The sequence below is a fragment of the Rattus rattus genome, chromosome 10 (genome assembly GCF_011064425.1).
Source record: "Rattus rattus isolate New Zealand chromosome 10, Rrattus_CSIRO_v1, whole genome shotgun sequence".
Taxonomy (NCBI): domain Eukaryota; kingdom Metazoa; phylum Chordata; class Mammalia; order Rodentia; family Muridae; genus Rattus; species Rattus rattus.
The window spans coordinates 3,927,698-3,942,416 of record NC_046163.1 but is presented as its reverse complement, the minus strand read 5'-3'; the positions used below and the strand labels follow the sequence as shown (position 1 = coordinate 3,942,416).

The following is a 14,719-nucleotide window of genomic DNA, read 5'->3' as shown; positions in this document are numbered from 1 at the left end:
TTTTTTAGATTTATTGAATTAGTGTTTTACATATATGGGGGAGGTGGTATATATGTGTGTGTAGGTACCCAGGGATGCCAGAAGAGGGTGTTTGAATCCCTCTGGAAGAGCAGCAAATGTTCTTACCTGCCAAGCCATTTCTCCAGCCCCAAGACAAGTATTCTTGTTTACAAGCTCTGTGTGCTTTTGTTATACCTCAGGGCCTCTCTCGCTCCGCAATGTTCACAGAATTTGTTAGCGGTTTAGATACATAAAGCTGCAAACCTTCAGTACCTCACCGGTGAGTCTTCTATAGGTTTTACTGGTTCAGTACCTCACGGGTGAGTCTTCTATAGGTTTTACTGGTTCTAGTAAAACCACAAGCACTCGTCTTTGGCCCTTTTTTTTTTTTTAATTCGGCTTAAAATAAATGTCAAGTTGTACATCTTTATCGTCTTAGCAACAGATGGTCATCTAAGCTTAGTTCTTCACATTCGTCAAAGCAAAGATGACGAGAGGTCTAGGGTGGGAAATCAGCAACAACAAAGATAGAACCAGAATGCTTGAGGGCTGGATACCTGGCTCGGTCGGCAGAGTACTTGCCTATCGTGGACAAAGTCCTGCGTTTAATTCCCAGCACTGCATACACCAGGCGTGGTGGCACATACGTACCATCTTACCATGCCAGCATTTGGAAATCAGAGGCAGGAAGATGGCATGTTCAAATAATCCTCAGCTACACAGCAAGTTCAAGGCTGACCTGGGATACCCGAGCCCCAGGAGGAGGAGGAGGAGGAAAAAGGGAAGCAAAAAAAAAAACAACTTGAAAGGACGGAGACACATAGCCTTGTTGTATCTCAGCCTCAGGCTGTACAGGGGTTAACCGGAGACAGATCTCTGCAGTACCATGGAGTCATCCAGAGTTGCAGAAAGTCAGCAGATTGGAAGTAAGATTTTATTTATTCATTTAGGTTTTTTTTAGATTTCTTTACTTTTTATTATGCATTTCATAACATGCGCATAGTATATAATATGCTGCATAGCCTTCTAACAGGAACAGATGACCATAGCTGAGTAATTTTTTTCATCAGCCAGGAAAATGCTTCCTTAGTCAACGTTCTCCAGGCCCTTGGACACATAGTAGCTATCGACACCAGAGATGTGTCTATCCCGTTCCATCAAATACCATTGGTAATGAACTCGAGCAACTCTCTTTTCCTTGCCCGCGTTGGTGAACTTGTGGATGTACGCAGTGGACAACCCGGGGATGACCAGGCACACCGCCATAATGGCGAGGCCAGGGAGACTCTCGAACCACATCTCCTCACCGTTACTCACACTCCAACCCATCACTGGCTCTTCCTTCATTTAGTTTCTTGTGGAGAAATTGATTGGTGATTAAAAATACTGGCTGCTTGGGGCTGGAGAGATGGCTCAGTGGTTAAGAGCACTGACTGCTCTTCCAGAGGTCTTGCTGTTCAATTCCCAGCAACCACATCTGTAATGGGATCTGATGCCCTCTTCTGCTGTGTCTGAAGACAGCTACAGTGTACTCATATGCATAAATAAATCTTTAAAAAAAAATACTGGCTGCTGGGCTGGAGAGATGGCTCAGTAATTAAGAGCGCTGACTGCTCTTCCAGAGGTCCTGAGTTCAATTCCCAGCAACCACATGGTGGCTCACCGCCATCTGTAATGGGATCTGATGCCCTCTTCTGGTGTGTCTTAAGACAGCTACAGTGTACTCATACACACTGTAAAATAATAATAATAATAAAAATACTGGCTGCTCTTCCAAAGGTTCTAGGTTTGATTGCCAGTACTTACAAGGCAGCTTATAATTGTCTATAACTAGTTTCTAGTGTTGTATGCCCTTTCTTGGCCTCCTCAGGCACCAAGTACACACACACATATTCAGACAAAGTGCCTATACATAAAAATACAAAGTTATTTAGATGGTTTTAATGAGGCAGAGACTCGTTAAAGGAAACTCTATAACGCAGGAGGGGAGGAGGAAGAAGAAGAAACTGAACTAGAGAACTAGAGCTAGAAGGAAAACAGAACTAGATAGGCCTTGCACAGAGCACTCAAAAAACTTGTTTAAAAGCTTTCAGGACTCCCCACCTCCCACTAGCTGCCTTCTTGGATCCCCATGTGTATACACTTAATCTCAGCCAGTCTGCCAGAGACACCTGAACACAAACCCTAGTCCCCCTCAAAGCCCCTTTTCTGCTCCAGCAAAATGAAAAGAAATAATCATGACCGAGGAAAAACTCATCGAACTGCAGGCACAAGTTGGCGGGAAAGAAGCCATTTACAGCCAGAAAGAAGCCATTTACAGCCAGAAGGTGGTTCCTGGAACAGCCACAGCAGATGATAAAGAACTAGAACTTTGATTCTCTTTAAAGAAGCTGGGCATAAACAATATCTCCGGTATTGAAGAGGAACAGTGATCCGCTTTGACAACTCTAAAGTTCAGACGTCTCTGACAGCAATCACCTTCACATTACAGGCCAGGGTACAGCAGAGAAGCTTGCAGAAATACTTCCCAGCATCCTATGCCAGCTTGGTGCAGACAGTCTGACTGGCTGAAGAGTGGCAGTAGCTTTGTTCAGACATCTCAGGAATGGCCACTGGGGAGGCGAAGGATGAAGCTGCAGGTCCTATGTAGAATTTTGATGAGGCTCTCAAAAATGGAGCAAACTGGGATGGAGGGATGGCTCAGTAATTAAGAGCGCTGACTGCTCTTCCAGAGGTCCTGAGTTCAATTCCCAGCAACCACATGGTGGCTCACAACCATCTGTCATGGGACCTGATGCCCTCTTCTGGTGTGTCTGAAGACAGCTACAGTGTACTCATGTACATTAAATAAATAATATAAAAAATAAACTTTCTTTTTTAAAAATGGAGCAAACTGATTTGAGGCATTTTTTTTTTCTTTTCTTCGGAGTTAGGGGACTGAACCCAGGGTTGAGGTAATTTTTTGAGAAAGATGAAACTTGGAGAAGTTACTGGGGCTGCTATTTCATGTCACGACTGCTTTTTAAAAAAGTTATAGGAATCTGATAAGACCTACATCTTTAATAATTTTATGTTCAAGCCCCTTGGACACTGTAGCTCCTTTTGGTCAATGGTTATACACAGTTCATTCTTCTCAGCTGAAGCAGTCTGGGAATCAAGTTTGAAAAAAGATTAATAAAATTCTTTGTCTGGTTTAAAAAAGAAGAAGAAAGAAAAGAAAAAAGGTCCTAGGTATTACAGCACAGCCTTTGAAGGAAATGGGTTGTGTTCTCGTTAGGGTTTGGGGAGATCCACCAGTCCTGCCATCTCAGTCACAAAACTTATGGAATGTCTAGATCGAGGGTTAGTCTGTCAAACTAACCCAACAATGGGCAGCTATGGATGGGAAGTCCAAGGATCTCGTAGTTGCTCAGTCCTGTGAAGCTAGTTGTTCCAGCTGGAAATGGGATGTGGGTTAGCAGACTTGGCAGTAAGAGTCTTCACTTCCTGAGCCATCACACTTATGTTCCTCAGGTTAGTTTTGAACTCCTCGATCAGATGGTCCTCCCACCTCAGCAGGAACAAGCATTTGCTTTGATCTCTTGAACCCATGTAGGGAGAGAACCCACTTCTCTTGAGTTTTCCTCTGGTCTCTACATTCTTGCTATGGTACCCACACATGCACCTGTGCACACGCACCAGAGAAGTGTAAAAAAAAAATTCTACAGATGGATTTGGTAGTCATACAACAACATGTACTTAATGACACGGAAGTGTAAATGGCTAAGATGGTACATTTTATGTAGATTTTTTTCTTTTTGGGGGAGGGGCAGGGGTGTCAAGACAGGGATTCTCTTTGTAGCCCTCACTGTTCTGGAACTTGCGCTGTAGACCATGCTGGCCTTGAACTCAGAGAGTCACCCATCTCTGCCTCCTGACTGTCAGGGCTAAAGTCATTTGCCACCACTGCCCAGCTGTTTTTTATATATAAAGCATTTTAAGTGATGAGGAAACGATGTTGAATGGAAAGACTCAAGAATGACTTTTGAAATCCTTCTCTTCTGTGTTATGCTTTCTCTTCCCTTAGATAAGTAGAATTTTACATTGGGAGACTTCCAGGAAGCAGACAGTGATGTGGTTGGTTGCTTGAGGACTATGTCTTCACTTGGTTTTGCTGCTGACTCAGGGACTCGCAGTCCAAACTGTCCTCAAACTCCCTATGCAGTCACGGATGACCTTGAATGTCTATCTGACCGAGGGCTTTACAGGTAGGTCTGTGCCATCTTGTTCGGTTTCAGGAGGTGATGAAGACTGAACTCACTGTGTGCTGGACAATTACTCTCGGCTCAGCAACATCCCCACCCTTCAAGTAGAACACTGGCTCAGGCAAGTATTGGAACCAATTTACAATATAATAAAGTGTGTTAGTTTTCCATCCCTAAGACTCGAAATATCGACTTATAAGAGTAGACTTATTTTTCTACAGTTTCATATATTTCCAACGAAGGCTGCTTGGTCTGTAGAGAGGAAGAACATCATGGTGAAAAACATGTCAGCCAAGTAAAGCTGATCATATTGTAGCTACAGGCTGCAAGCAAAGAGAAACAGAGGGGCGTCAAGGTCCCAACATCATGTTAAAGTACTCACTCCTAATGTCCTAATTTCTACTAGGTCCTGCCTCATAAACACTATCACAGGCTGGCTACTAAATCTTTGGCATATGGGTCCCTAGGGAACATATAATTCAAACTATAACATGAAGTAAATCCTAGGTACTAATATAAGGATACAGAGCTCTACTTCTGATTTAGGTATTTAGTCTTGAGGCAGCCAGAACCACTTTTATCTTCTATTAAAAACTGAACCTAGCACTTAACCCCAGGCTAAAGGCCTTTCAACATAGCACCTTGTTTAGTACTAATAATAAGGTAATGTTGTATCCTACTCTACTTATCGTAAAACTGAGGGGCAGAGAGGGAAATCTATTCAAGTACTAAGTGGCGGACTTAGAAATTTGAAGCAATGTTTTGTTACCACTCTCCCTCTTAATCATCATTCGCCCCTTTCTCTTTGAAATGCTAATGTCGGAAATTGGGATTTTAATGAGAGTGAAGTAGCTCTCAAAGATCAGATTGGATAGAAGACATTCCTTGCGACTCTGAACTTCAGCGTGACTGAACCCTGGGAGGTTAACGCTGAAGCCAGAGTACAGGATTTTTAGATTAAGGTCAAAATTTTGAACCTAAGAAATTTCCCTCCAATTCTGAAGTAGTCTCTTGAGTGACGAATCTGCAGCCTATCCCACGAGTCTTGCACTTAGCTGATTTGCAAAATAACCAAGCCAGGAGAAATTAAATCCATTACAGAAATACCTAGTCCGCGGTGAACTCTATATTAATCCGGTTATTTGGCAGGGGGTCCAAGATATAACCCAAGACGAATCTGCAGCTCTGGCGTGGAAGCCAGGGGGCGGGCAATCGGCGACCATTTTTGTTTTGCGGCCGTGCGCTCTCAGCGCATCTTGACTAACAGGACCCCATGGAGGAGGCGGGGCCTATCAGGGAGCCGGGCGGAGCTGAGAGGCGTGATGATTCAAATGGACTAATGACTAGGGCGCATCTGACAGAAATCGCCAATAAGCGGGCGTACTGGGGCGGAGCGCACAAACCCTACGGGGTTTGGTTGCACCGCGGCTTTGGCGCATTTTCGGCTGGTTTGATTCATCCATTTTGAAGAGACGGGGGAGCGGGGGGCTCGTCAGATCCAGGGACCCGAAACAAGCAGCCGCGGACTCTGAGAAGCCAGCAGCTCGGGGCTTGGCAGCAGCGGCCCCGCCGGCCGGAGCGGGGGGGTGGGGCGCCGAGTGCGCGGGGAGGGGGGTCCTGGTCCTCGTCTCCTCGACTTGGTCGCGCCTCGACAACGAACATGTCTCGGCCTGTCAGGTCAGTGCGGAGTCCAAGGCCCGGGGCGGGCTGGACGGGCTGGGGTGAGTGGCGAAGGACCTGGGCAACGGGCCTGGAGTCGTGCTCCTGACTAGCACGCGCGGCCTTCTCTCCGGGTCCGCGCGCCCTTGCGCGTGGGTGCTCGGTGGCGCGCGGGGTGGCGGCGGCGCGCACGCGCCGCCTCCACCCAACAGGGTCCGGGTCGGCTCCACGGCCGCCCGGACCTTCGCCATGGCCCTGGCGTGGGCGCAGCGAGCACCAGGCACACCGTAGGCCGCACTCCTAGGCCCTGCGGGAGCCTGCGCCCGACCTGGGGACGAACCCGCCGAACCCGGTCCTCTCCAGGTTTGCGGGTAGCTTAGCGTCTCCGCGAGCGAGTTGCCTGTGCCCCTCCGCCCGGCCCCGCCTCCATCCTCGGGGTCGCGGTAGGCCCCGCCTCCTAGCCCGGCCTGGGCGGGACCCACGCTTTCTTTTTCCCTTGGGGCAAAAGTGAGTTTTGACACTGAGCCCCGAAAAATAAAGGCCACAGTTTCTCCCCACCTGGGAGTTCTGAATGCATTAACCCCAGGTTGTCTCTTTCCACCGCTTGCAAATAAATGCCCTTCCTCCGGGGACGTGCGCGTTAACCGCGCGACCCAAATCCCGTGTGGTTCTCGTTCCCCCTCACCCCACAGTACACGTCTTTCTACTTCTGTAACCCTCTCTTTCCCTGTGTGACGTTTATCGTGAATGGACTACGATCCGCTAGCGATCGAACTTTATTCACATGGCTTCACGAAGTTTTCAGTTTCCTCTCACTCTGGTGGGCTTCCCTTTAGGTCCTGCAGAGCTGTTGTATGGAATGTGCCTTGGTTGGAGGGTGTGGTTTAGTCCAATCTGTTGAGGCCTGAGAGACAAGAGAGAGGGACAGAGACCGACCAAAGTCAATACTTGTTACTTGTAAAGGAGCTTTTACCTGGCCCCATTGCCTTTAGTTGTTAAGTGTTTCTACAGTTATCAATTCTCCTTCGTTTCAAGTTTCGGTATCTTAATACCAAGGAGAGCTTTGGATCTGGCAACGGTTTTGTGCCTCACTCTCCTTGACAAGATAATCTCCTACTGGTGGTAGTTTGGGACTGCATACTCCTCCCACTCGTGAGGTGGAACTGCGGAGGATGAGTTACCTACCCGCTTGCTTTTTTCCATTCTGCTTCAACCGCACCTCCAAATTACCATGTCTTATGTGAAGGCTTTGCTGCTGTTTGGGAAGTAGTCAGTATGACAGTTGCAGGCCATAGTGAGTTCTTTGGGGACATAAAACTAACCAAACTGTCCTGCCGACTCAGAATACTTAGGTTAGGAAACAGACGCTATTAAGATTTTCGTTGGGCTTGGAAGTAATTCCTGTTTGAGATTTTAGAAAATTGACTTAATTTGTCTGAATTTGTATCTGCAGCTCAATTATTTTAGGTCTTAGATTCAGGTTAATTGCATGACATGGTCCAGGGGTTAGGAAAAAAGTGAGGTAAACTCAGGGCTGGAGTGGGGTGGGGCTGGCAACTTAACGGAGACCTGGAGAAAAAAAAAAAGTGAGGTCTCTTTTTACACTTGTTGGGACTAGAACCTAGGTTGTGGGGGTTTTTTTTTGTTTGTTTGTTTGTTTGTTTGCTTGCTTGCTTGCTTTTTGTTTTGTTTTGTGTTTTCCTTTTGCTAAAAATATTTTTTAATTTAATTTTGGGGGAGGGTGCTTCACTATATAGCTGAGGCTAGCATGGAACTCTGGTAAACCAGGCTGGTTTGAAAAGCAGATCTGCCTGCCTCAGCCTTACAAAAAAGGTGAGACACTACTACTCCCAGCTCATTTAACTTTGTAATCAACTGTCCCACTGGGTGGCTATTGAAAGTTAAATTAAGTAAAGATTACTGGAATGAAAACTTGTCTTTCCCATTCACTGTGTACTTGCAGATAGGGTGTGGACCTGCGCAATGCTTCTAATGCTAAACAACTCCTGGTGACTTGGGAGCTCGTCAAAAGTCACCTTATCCACAAAATAATACTATTCTTTTCTAAAAGAGTTTTTTGTTCCCTTTTTGAGGCAAATTTTCTCTGTGTAAGAGCCCTGGCTACCTGGAGCTCCCTCTTTAGACCAGGCTGGCATCAAACAAATCTATCTGCCTGCCTCTTCTCTTCCTCCTGAGTGCTGGAATTAAGGGCATTCCTAATGACACCTGGCCCAAAAGGATTTTTTTTTTGTTGGATTTTTTTTACTGCTTTTCTTTTTCAAAGGGAATAAAAAAAATTATGTGGCAAGATTTATGGTAGTAGATATCATCTATACAAGTGACTTACAGAACCTAGAATTCTTTTTTTTTTTAAATATTTATTTATTATCTATGAGTACACTGTAGCTGTCTTCAGACACACCAGAAGAGGGCATCGGATCTCATTACAGATGGTTGTGAGCCACCATGTGGTTGCTGGGAATTGAACTCAGAACCTCTGGAAGAGCAGTCAGTGCTCTTAGCTGCTGAGCCATCTCTCCAGCCCCAGAACCTAGATTTTATAGTTAACAGAGTCCTGCTCGTTTTTCCACCTCCACGGGGACCACTTCATTTTTGCTTGATGACTAGTATGTTGCCAGTGTTGATTAAAGCACATAGCATATGTCACCTTGTAGAAAGCTTCAGAGTGCTTTTGTGACTCTCAAGCCTTGAAAAGAAGGAAAGAAGTCGTTGTTTGTAAAAGATGAGGACTGGGCAGCACTGTGACACACGCCCTTAATCTCAGCACTTCAGCAGGTGGCTGAGTTCTTGGCTAGGTAGGGCTAGACACTGAGATCATGCCTTTCTTAAAAAAGGAAGGAAAAGATGCAAAGACTCTGTCACCTAGGCTTCCTGATCCGAGCAGTAAGTACACTCTGCTCAGTGGGAAGCATTCAGATCAGCACTTAGTCAAGCTCTCTGGAACTGATTCATTGTACTTGGTTTACTTTTTAAAACTGGTTAGTTTTTTTTTTTTTAATGAAATTACATTTTCTTTTCTGTATGTATGTGCCTGTGCACTGCCTGCCAACTGTCTTTAAGGTCAGGACAATCTATGGAAGTCACTTCTGTTCTTGTTGGTCCTGGGGACTGACCATAGTCTTGGCACAAGTGCCTTTAGCCTCTGAGATTACGTGTGTGTAGAGGCCAGAAGAAGACACCTCGTGTGCTCTCATTGCTCGGGTAGGACATGCCCTGGGACACAGTCCATTACGTGCTGGCGTCCAAACTTCTTGTCTGCATGATTGTGAAGCAGACACTCCTAACTCCTGAGGCATGACACTCTGTGAGTGTATTGTTTGTTTTTTGAGTTTTGTGGGTTTTTTATTTGCTTGCTTTTTGAGCTGGGGTCTTATACAGCGCCAAGCCAATCTTAGACTTGCTGTGTAGATGAAGATAACCTGAAACCCTGATCTTCCCGCTCTTACCTCCAAATGCTAGCACCTCTCCCTCCACCGCGCGCGCGCGCGCGCGCGCGCACACACACACACACACACACACACACACACACACACACACACACACACACACTCCTTGCCAATATTTAAATATGAAAGCATCGGCTCCTATCAATTGATAGGAATTTACTTTTGTTTGCAGTTGTGATTAAAATTAAGGGTTGTTTTTTTTTTTTTTTTGGATTGTGGTCGAGGAAAATTGAGCCTAAATTCTGATATTTAATATTCTTAGCAAAAAAATGTAATTTTAAGAAGTCCTTAGTTCACTGGGCAGTGGTGGTGAATGCCTTTAATCCCAGTACTCTGGAGGCAGAGGTAGGTAGATCTCTATAGGTCTACATGGAGAAACCCTGACTCACAAAACAAAACAAAAAAGAAATCCCAGCTTAAGGGGAAATTTAAAAATTGGAGATATCTTAGAATTTCAGAAATAAATACAGGAACATGCTTATATTTAGTATCTCGTTGTGCGTAGAGATGAGCCTGTTTTCCTTGTATTTTTTTCTTTACTTCCAGACGTATATGTGCCTATGAGCCTGTATGACTTTAAAAGAAATTCTCACCTGTAGACTTTAATTTTTAAAGCCTCGGGTATTTTATAAATCTCGATGTGACAGTATAGCTTATCGTCCTAGCACTTAGGAGCCTGAAGCAGAAATATGGAAAGTACAAGGCCTGTCTTGCCTGTATAATGAGATTGTTTCAAAAAAGCCCAAAATAAGGAAGACCCTTATACAGAATTCAAAAATTTACAAAAACTGAATAAGGAGTGGACTTCACTTTATAAAAGCCTACATTATTGAACCCCTCCTCCAGAGACTGGTCAGCCTAGTGAGCCACTTTCACCTGTTAAGATAAAGGCAGGCAACACTATGACCACTATGTCATCTCTTTTTTTTTTTTTTTTTTTTTTTTTCTTTTTTGAGAGAGAGAGAGGGAGGAGGGTTTCTCTGTAGCCTTGGCTATCCTGGAACTCACTTTGTAGCCCTGACTGACCCTACACCTTGCCTTGAAGTCACAGAGATCCTCCTGCCTCTGCCTTCCAAGTGCTGAGATTAGAGACATGTACCACCCCTCCTAGCTTCATACAAGATTTATTTATTTTATGCGAGTACACTGTCACTCTTTAGACTTACCAGAAGAGGGCATCAGATCCAATTACAGATGTGTATGAGCCACCAAGTGGTTGCAGGGAATTGAACTTAAGACCTCTAGAATAGTAGGTGCTTTTAAATGCTAAGCCATCTCTCCAGTCCATGAGACAAATTTTTTAGATGTAAATTATAAGACATAATGTCAAGTTTTCTGCTACTGAGTTATATATACCTTTGCACACAAATGTGTGCTCTTAAAATGTGAATTTGACTGTTTGTGACAGGCTCGTGTAAAGCCAGCTGGTTTATAACAGTGTGTAGCTGAGGGTGGCCTTGGGTTTCTGACTGACTCTTCTACTTCCTCCTGGGACTACACACCCTTGACGCCAGGCCTGATTTGTATATAGTGCTTAGGTTTGAACCCAGAGCTTTGTGCATGTCAGGCAAGCCCTGATTTTACTTTGAAATAGATAATTAATTTTATGCACTAAAAAGTTTGCTGATTTAAATAAACTCTTTGCTTTCTTGGTTTTTTTTAATGAGACAGACATAACTTTCTGGTAGAGTACTTGACTAGCATGCATGAAGCCCTAAATTCTACTTAAGCATCACAGAAAGGAAATCAATTAGAGCAAAAGAAATCTGTGAAAGTGCTGTAGTTTAACAAGGGTTTTCAGTTTCATACTAGGATCTTGGAAGGTAGAGAAATCTAGAGAGAATGACGTCTCAGATGGACAGTGTTGTAATCTTCCTGTTCTTGGCCTGTCATCATGTTTTAGGGAAGGGGATCTATTTTATTCTTGATGACATTGGTGAGGCCCGGTGGCAGGCTGATGACATTTGCACAAGCTAGCAAGTGTGAAGAAACAGAATACAAAGAAGTGCTAGTGTGAGGGGAGTCGGTAGAATTGCAGTGTGGGCTCCTCAGTGGGAAGGAACAAGGAGCTGAGATTGTGGTTTGTGTTTAACAGCGTAGAGTCGTTACTTTTCCTTGTGGGTATTACTGGGCAGACTCTGCTTCATCATGTATTTGGAGTGTGAAGAGGGCACTTGGAATCTGTGGTGGGCGAGTTTTTAAACCATACTTTAGGGATTGGGCATGGTGGCACACACTTAGGTCCTAGCTGGGGGAGACAGGTGGGCAGATAGTTTTGAGTTCAGCCTTGTCTACATACATAACAAGTTACAATACAGAGACTGTCTCAGAAAGACAAAACCAACCAACAAAACAAAAGCATAGTATTTACTTTGAAGGAAAAAAATGAGGTTAACAAAATGTTAAGGGATAGTTAAACATGGTAATTGCAGTAGGTAGAACATATGAACTAGTCAGTAGAAAGTAGAGGCAGGTTTGGGCTCTCTATGAAAGAACCGTTTAATGAGTGAAATTCTTACTGTAAGCTACCCTGGAGATCATAAAGTGGTTCTTAATTTTCTTTTGGGATTTTGTTGACAAGATTCTAAGGTTGGATAAGATTATTTAGAATGCAGTGAATCTGTGAAAATTACCATGTCTCCCTATCACTATCCATATCTAGTAGTAGTTTGTTTGGGGTTTTGTTGTTGTTTTAGGCAGCCCTGGTTGTCCTGGAATTTGCTATGTAGACCAGGCTGGCCTCAGAACTCACACCTACCTCTACCCCCCACATGCTGGGACTTAAAGGGTACACAGCCACACCTTCCTAACAATGTTTAAACTTTAAGCAGTTTTTATGGAACCCAGCTTGGCTACAAAGTTAAGATGCTTGCTCTCTCAAACAAAAAAAAATATTTGAACCACAATTGATGGTCTGCTCCTATAATCCCAGCACATAGGAGGCTTAAAGTGGAAAGCTCACTGACTTCAGACCAACCTGGGCTCAAAAACAAACTTAGGCCAAAATAGAAGAGGAAGAGTTGAAGAGAGGGCTCAGTGATTGAGAGCGCTTGCTTTCCCAGAGGACCCTGCTGCCCTAGACTTTCTTCTGGTCTCTTCCCCAAGTTCCTGCACACTTGCGGCATTTACTCACACAAACAAATAACACTTTGTGGCCGTAGGTTATCAACAATTTTTCTTCTAAAAATAAACCCCAAAATTCCAAAGTGTCTCTGCAGTCAGTCTACTTTTATCTCTAATTGGCTCTTGAACTTTGGTAGAATTCCAGTCAGAAATATATGTAATGATAATCAGCTTTTTGTGAACTTAGATGTTAGGGGGCAGTTTTTCTCTGTTAGTCAGTTTGCTATTTTAAAATGCTATATGTGTTGTACCAAAAAGTCGATTCCAAGGCCCAGTAACAGAGGTCTGTGGCCTATAATTGAAAAGCCTTGCTCTGCAGAATTTCATTCATCTGAGAAAGGAGATGTTGACTATCAACCAGTGAATGAAATTAGCTAATGGGTGTGTGTAGGGGAGTGCCATTTGAGTGTCTTGTGCAAAAAGTGTTCAGTCCTGGAACTGGAGTTACAAGTGTTTGTGAGCAACTTAGATGCTTAAAATTTTTCTTGGATTTAATTTTTCTTAATGGCTGTGCTCTGTGGTGTACAGTATAAGCACAGATAGTTAGGGCTTTCGTTTGACAGTGAATTTCCAGTGTTACTTCAGGTATCCTACTTAGGTTTAAGACAGATGTGCAGACTTGTTACGCTAAACTCTGCGATTGGCATGGTGATACACAGCCTTAGTGCCAGTCTGCTCCACAGAGTGCCAGGCTAGTCAGAACTACATAGTGAGAGCTAGTCTCAAAACAAAACAAGCTAAGTTCCATGGCCTCAGTTTCTCTTTTAAGATTTATTTATTTAATGTACATAAGTACATTGTAGCTGTCTTCAGACACATCAGAAGAGGGCATCAGATCTCATTACAGATGGTTGAGAGCCATGGTTGCTGAGAATTAAACTCATGACCTCTGAAAGAGAAGCCAGTGCTCTCAACCACGGAGCTAGCTCTGAAGCCTCAAGTGAAATAATTTTAAAACATGGTAATTTCTAATTCTAAGACACTGTACTCCATTCTTCAGCGAGAATATCTTTTTCTTACAGCAGACAAAAATGAAATTCCTGGTATTTAAGCCTAGCATTTTTGGGTTTTGTTTTGCTTTTTAAAATTACCGTGTGTGGGTCTGTACTATGCACCTAGTGCACGTGGATGCTGGAGGACAACTGTGGGAGGCATTCTCGTTTTACCCCAGGCTGGTCCTAGAGATTGAGTTCAGGTCATAGGAAAGTTCTGTTGCTTTGGGTGGGGCTGTTAGACAACATCTTGTGTAGCGCAGGCTGGCTTTGAACTTGCCTGTGTAGCTGGAAGATGTTGACCTGATCCTCCTGCCTTTACCTCCCAAGTGCTGAGATTATAAGTTTGTACTATCGTGCCTCACTTTTAAAATCCCGTCACCTTTAAATTACTTCCCCTTACCCATGTTTGGGACCAAATAGTTTGCATAGTAAGCAAGCGTTCCCTGTGCCTAGTGTATTTGGGCACTAATAAAACTTTCCACTGCTGAATTAGATATACTCTGGCCCCAAAAGTATATTCTTTCCTTTGTATTTAGAGCAAAATCTCTCTGGATAGCTAAAGCTGACTTCATACACAATAACGTAATCCTCCTGTTTCTGCCACCCCAAAACTGGGGCATTCATGTTTCCTTATGTTGGAGATTTTCTTTCTAGTACAGAGTTTTTTAGACTTACTTGGATGAACTCCCGTTGACTTAAATGATGGAAATTGCTATAATCCATTTGATGGCTCTAAAGTACTGTCTGGGGCTACTGCAGTTAAGAGCTCTTCCGATGACTCGAGCTCAGTTCCCAGGATCTATGTGGCAGTGCGGCTCACACGTATTCATAACTCAGTTTACAGGGATCTGTTGCCCTCTTCTGTACTCTGATTAAGAAATAAAATGACTACTCTTCTCAACCTACAAGGAACCTTGAAAATGCCAAAAAGCTGGAAACAAATTCACATAAAAGAAAGGAGATAGAAGTGATAACAGCTGATTTTTACTAGTCATTGTTTACCTACCACTTATCCCAGGACAATCTTGAATCACTTTGTTTTAAGATCTATTTTTACTGGGTGTGGGAGCACATGTCTTTAATCCAGAGGTAGGCCAAGGCTTGAACTATATAGTGAGACTCTGTCTCAAAACTCAGTGCATATATATGTATTGTTAATTATGTGTAAGAATGTACATGTGGAGTCGAGAGGAGTTGGTAAAAGTCTCTGAGATAGATTTACAAGAATTGA

General features: G+C 43.8%; 2 protein-coding genes across 3 annotated transcripts in view; one reads left to right on the top strand and one right to left on the bottom strand.

The window, feature by feature from the left end:
- Nucleotides 1–966: 966 nt before the first annotated feature.
- On the bottom strand, nt 967–1,335 carry LOC116911281 (NADH dehydrogenase [ubiquinone] 1 alpha subcomplex subunit 1-like). Its single transcript, XM_032915187.1, has one exon. The coding sequence runs from the start codon at nt 1,327–1,329 to the stop codon at nt 1,087–1,089; it is 243 nt and encodes an 80-aa protein (XP_032771078.1). The 5' UTR covers nt 1,330–1,335; the 3' UTR covers nt 967–1,086.
- A 4,320-nt stretch (nt 1,336–5,655) lies between these two features.
- Nucks1 (nuclear casein kinase and cyclin dependent kinase substrate 1) overlaps nt 5,656–14,719 on the top strand; it is a 28,649-nt gene continuing 19,585 nt past the window's right edge. Inside the window, exon 1 of one of the 2 annotated variants that reach the window (XM_032914695.1) lies at nt 5,656–5,921. In XM_032914695.1, the coding sequence (XP_032770586.1) occupies nt 5,905–5,921 (17 nt within the window). In that variant the 5' untranslated portion in view covers nt 5,656–5,904. The remainder of the gene's footprint in view (nt 5,922–14,719) is intronic. The other variant, XM_032914693.1, reaches the window with a different exon arrangement.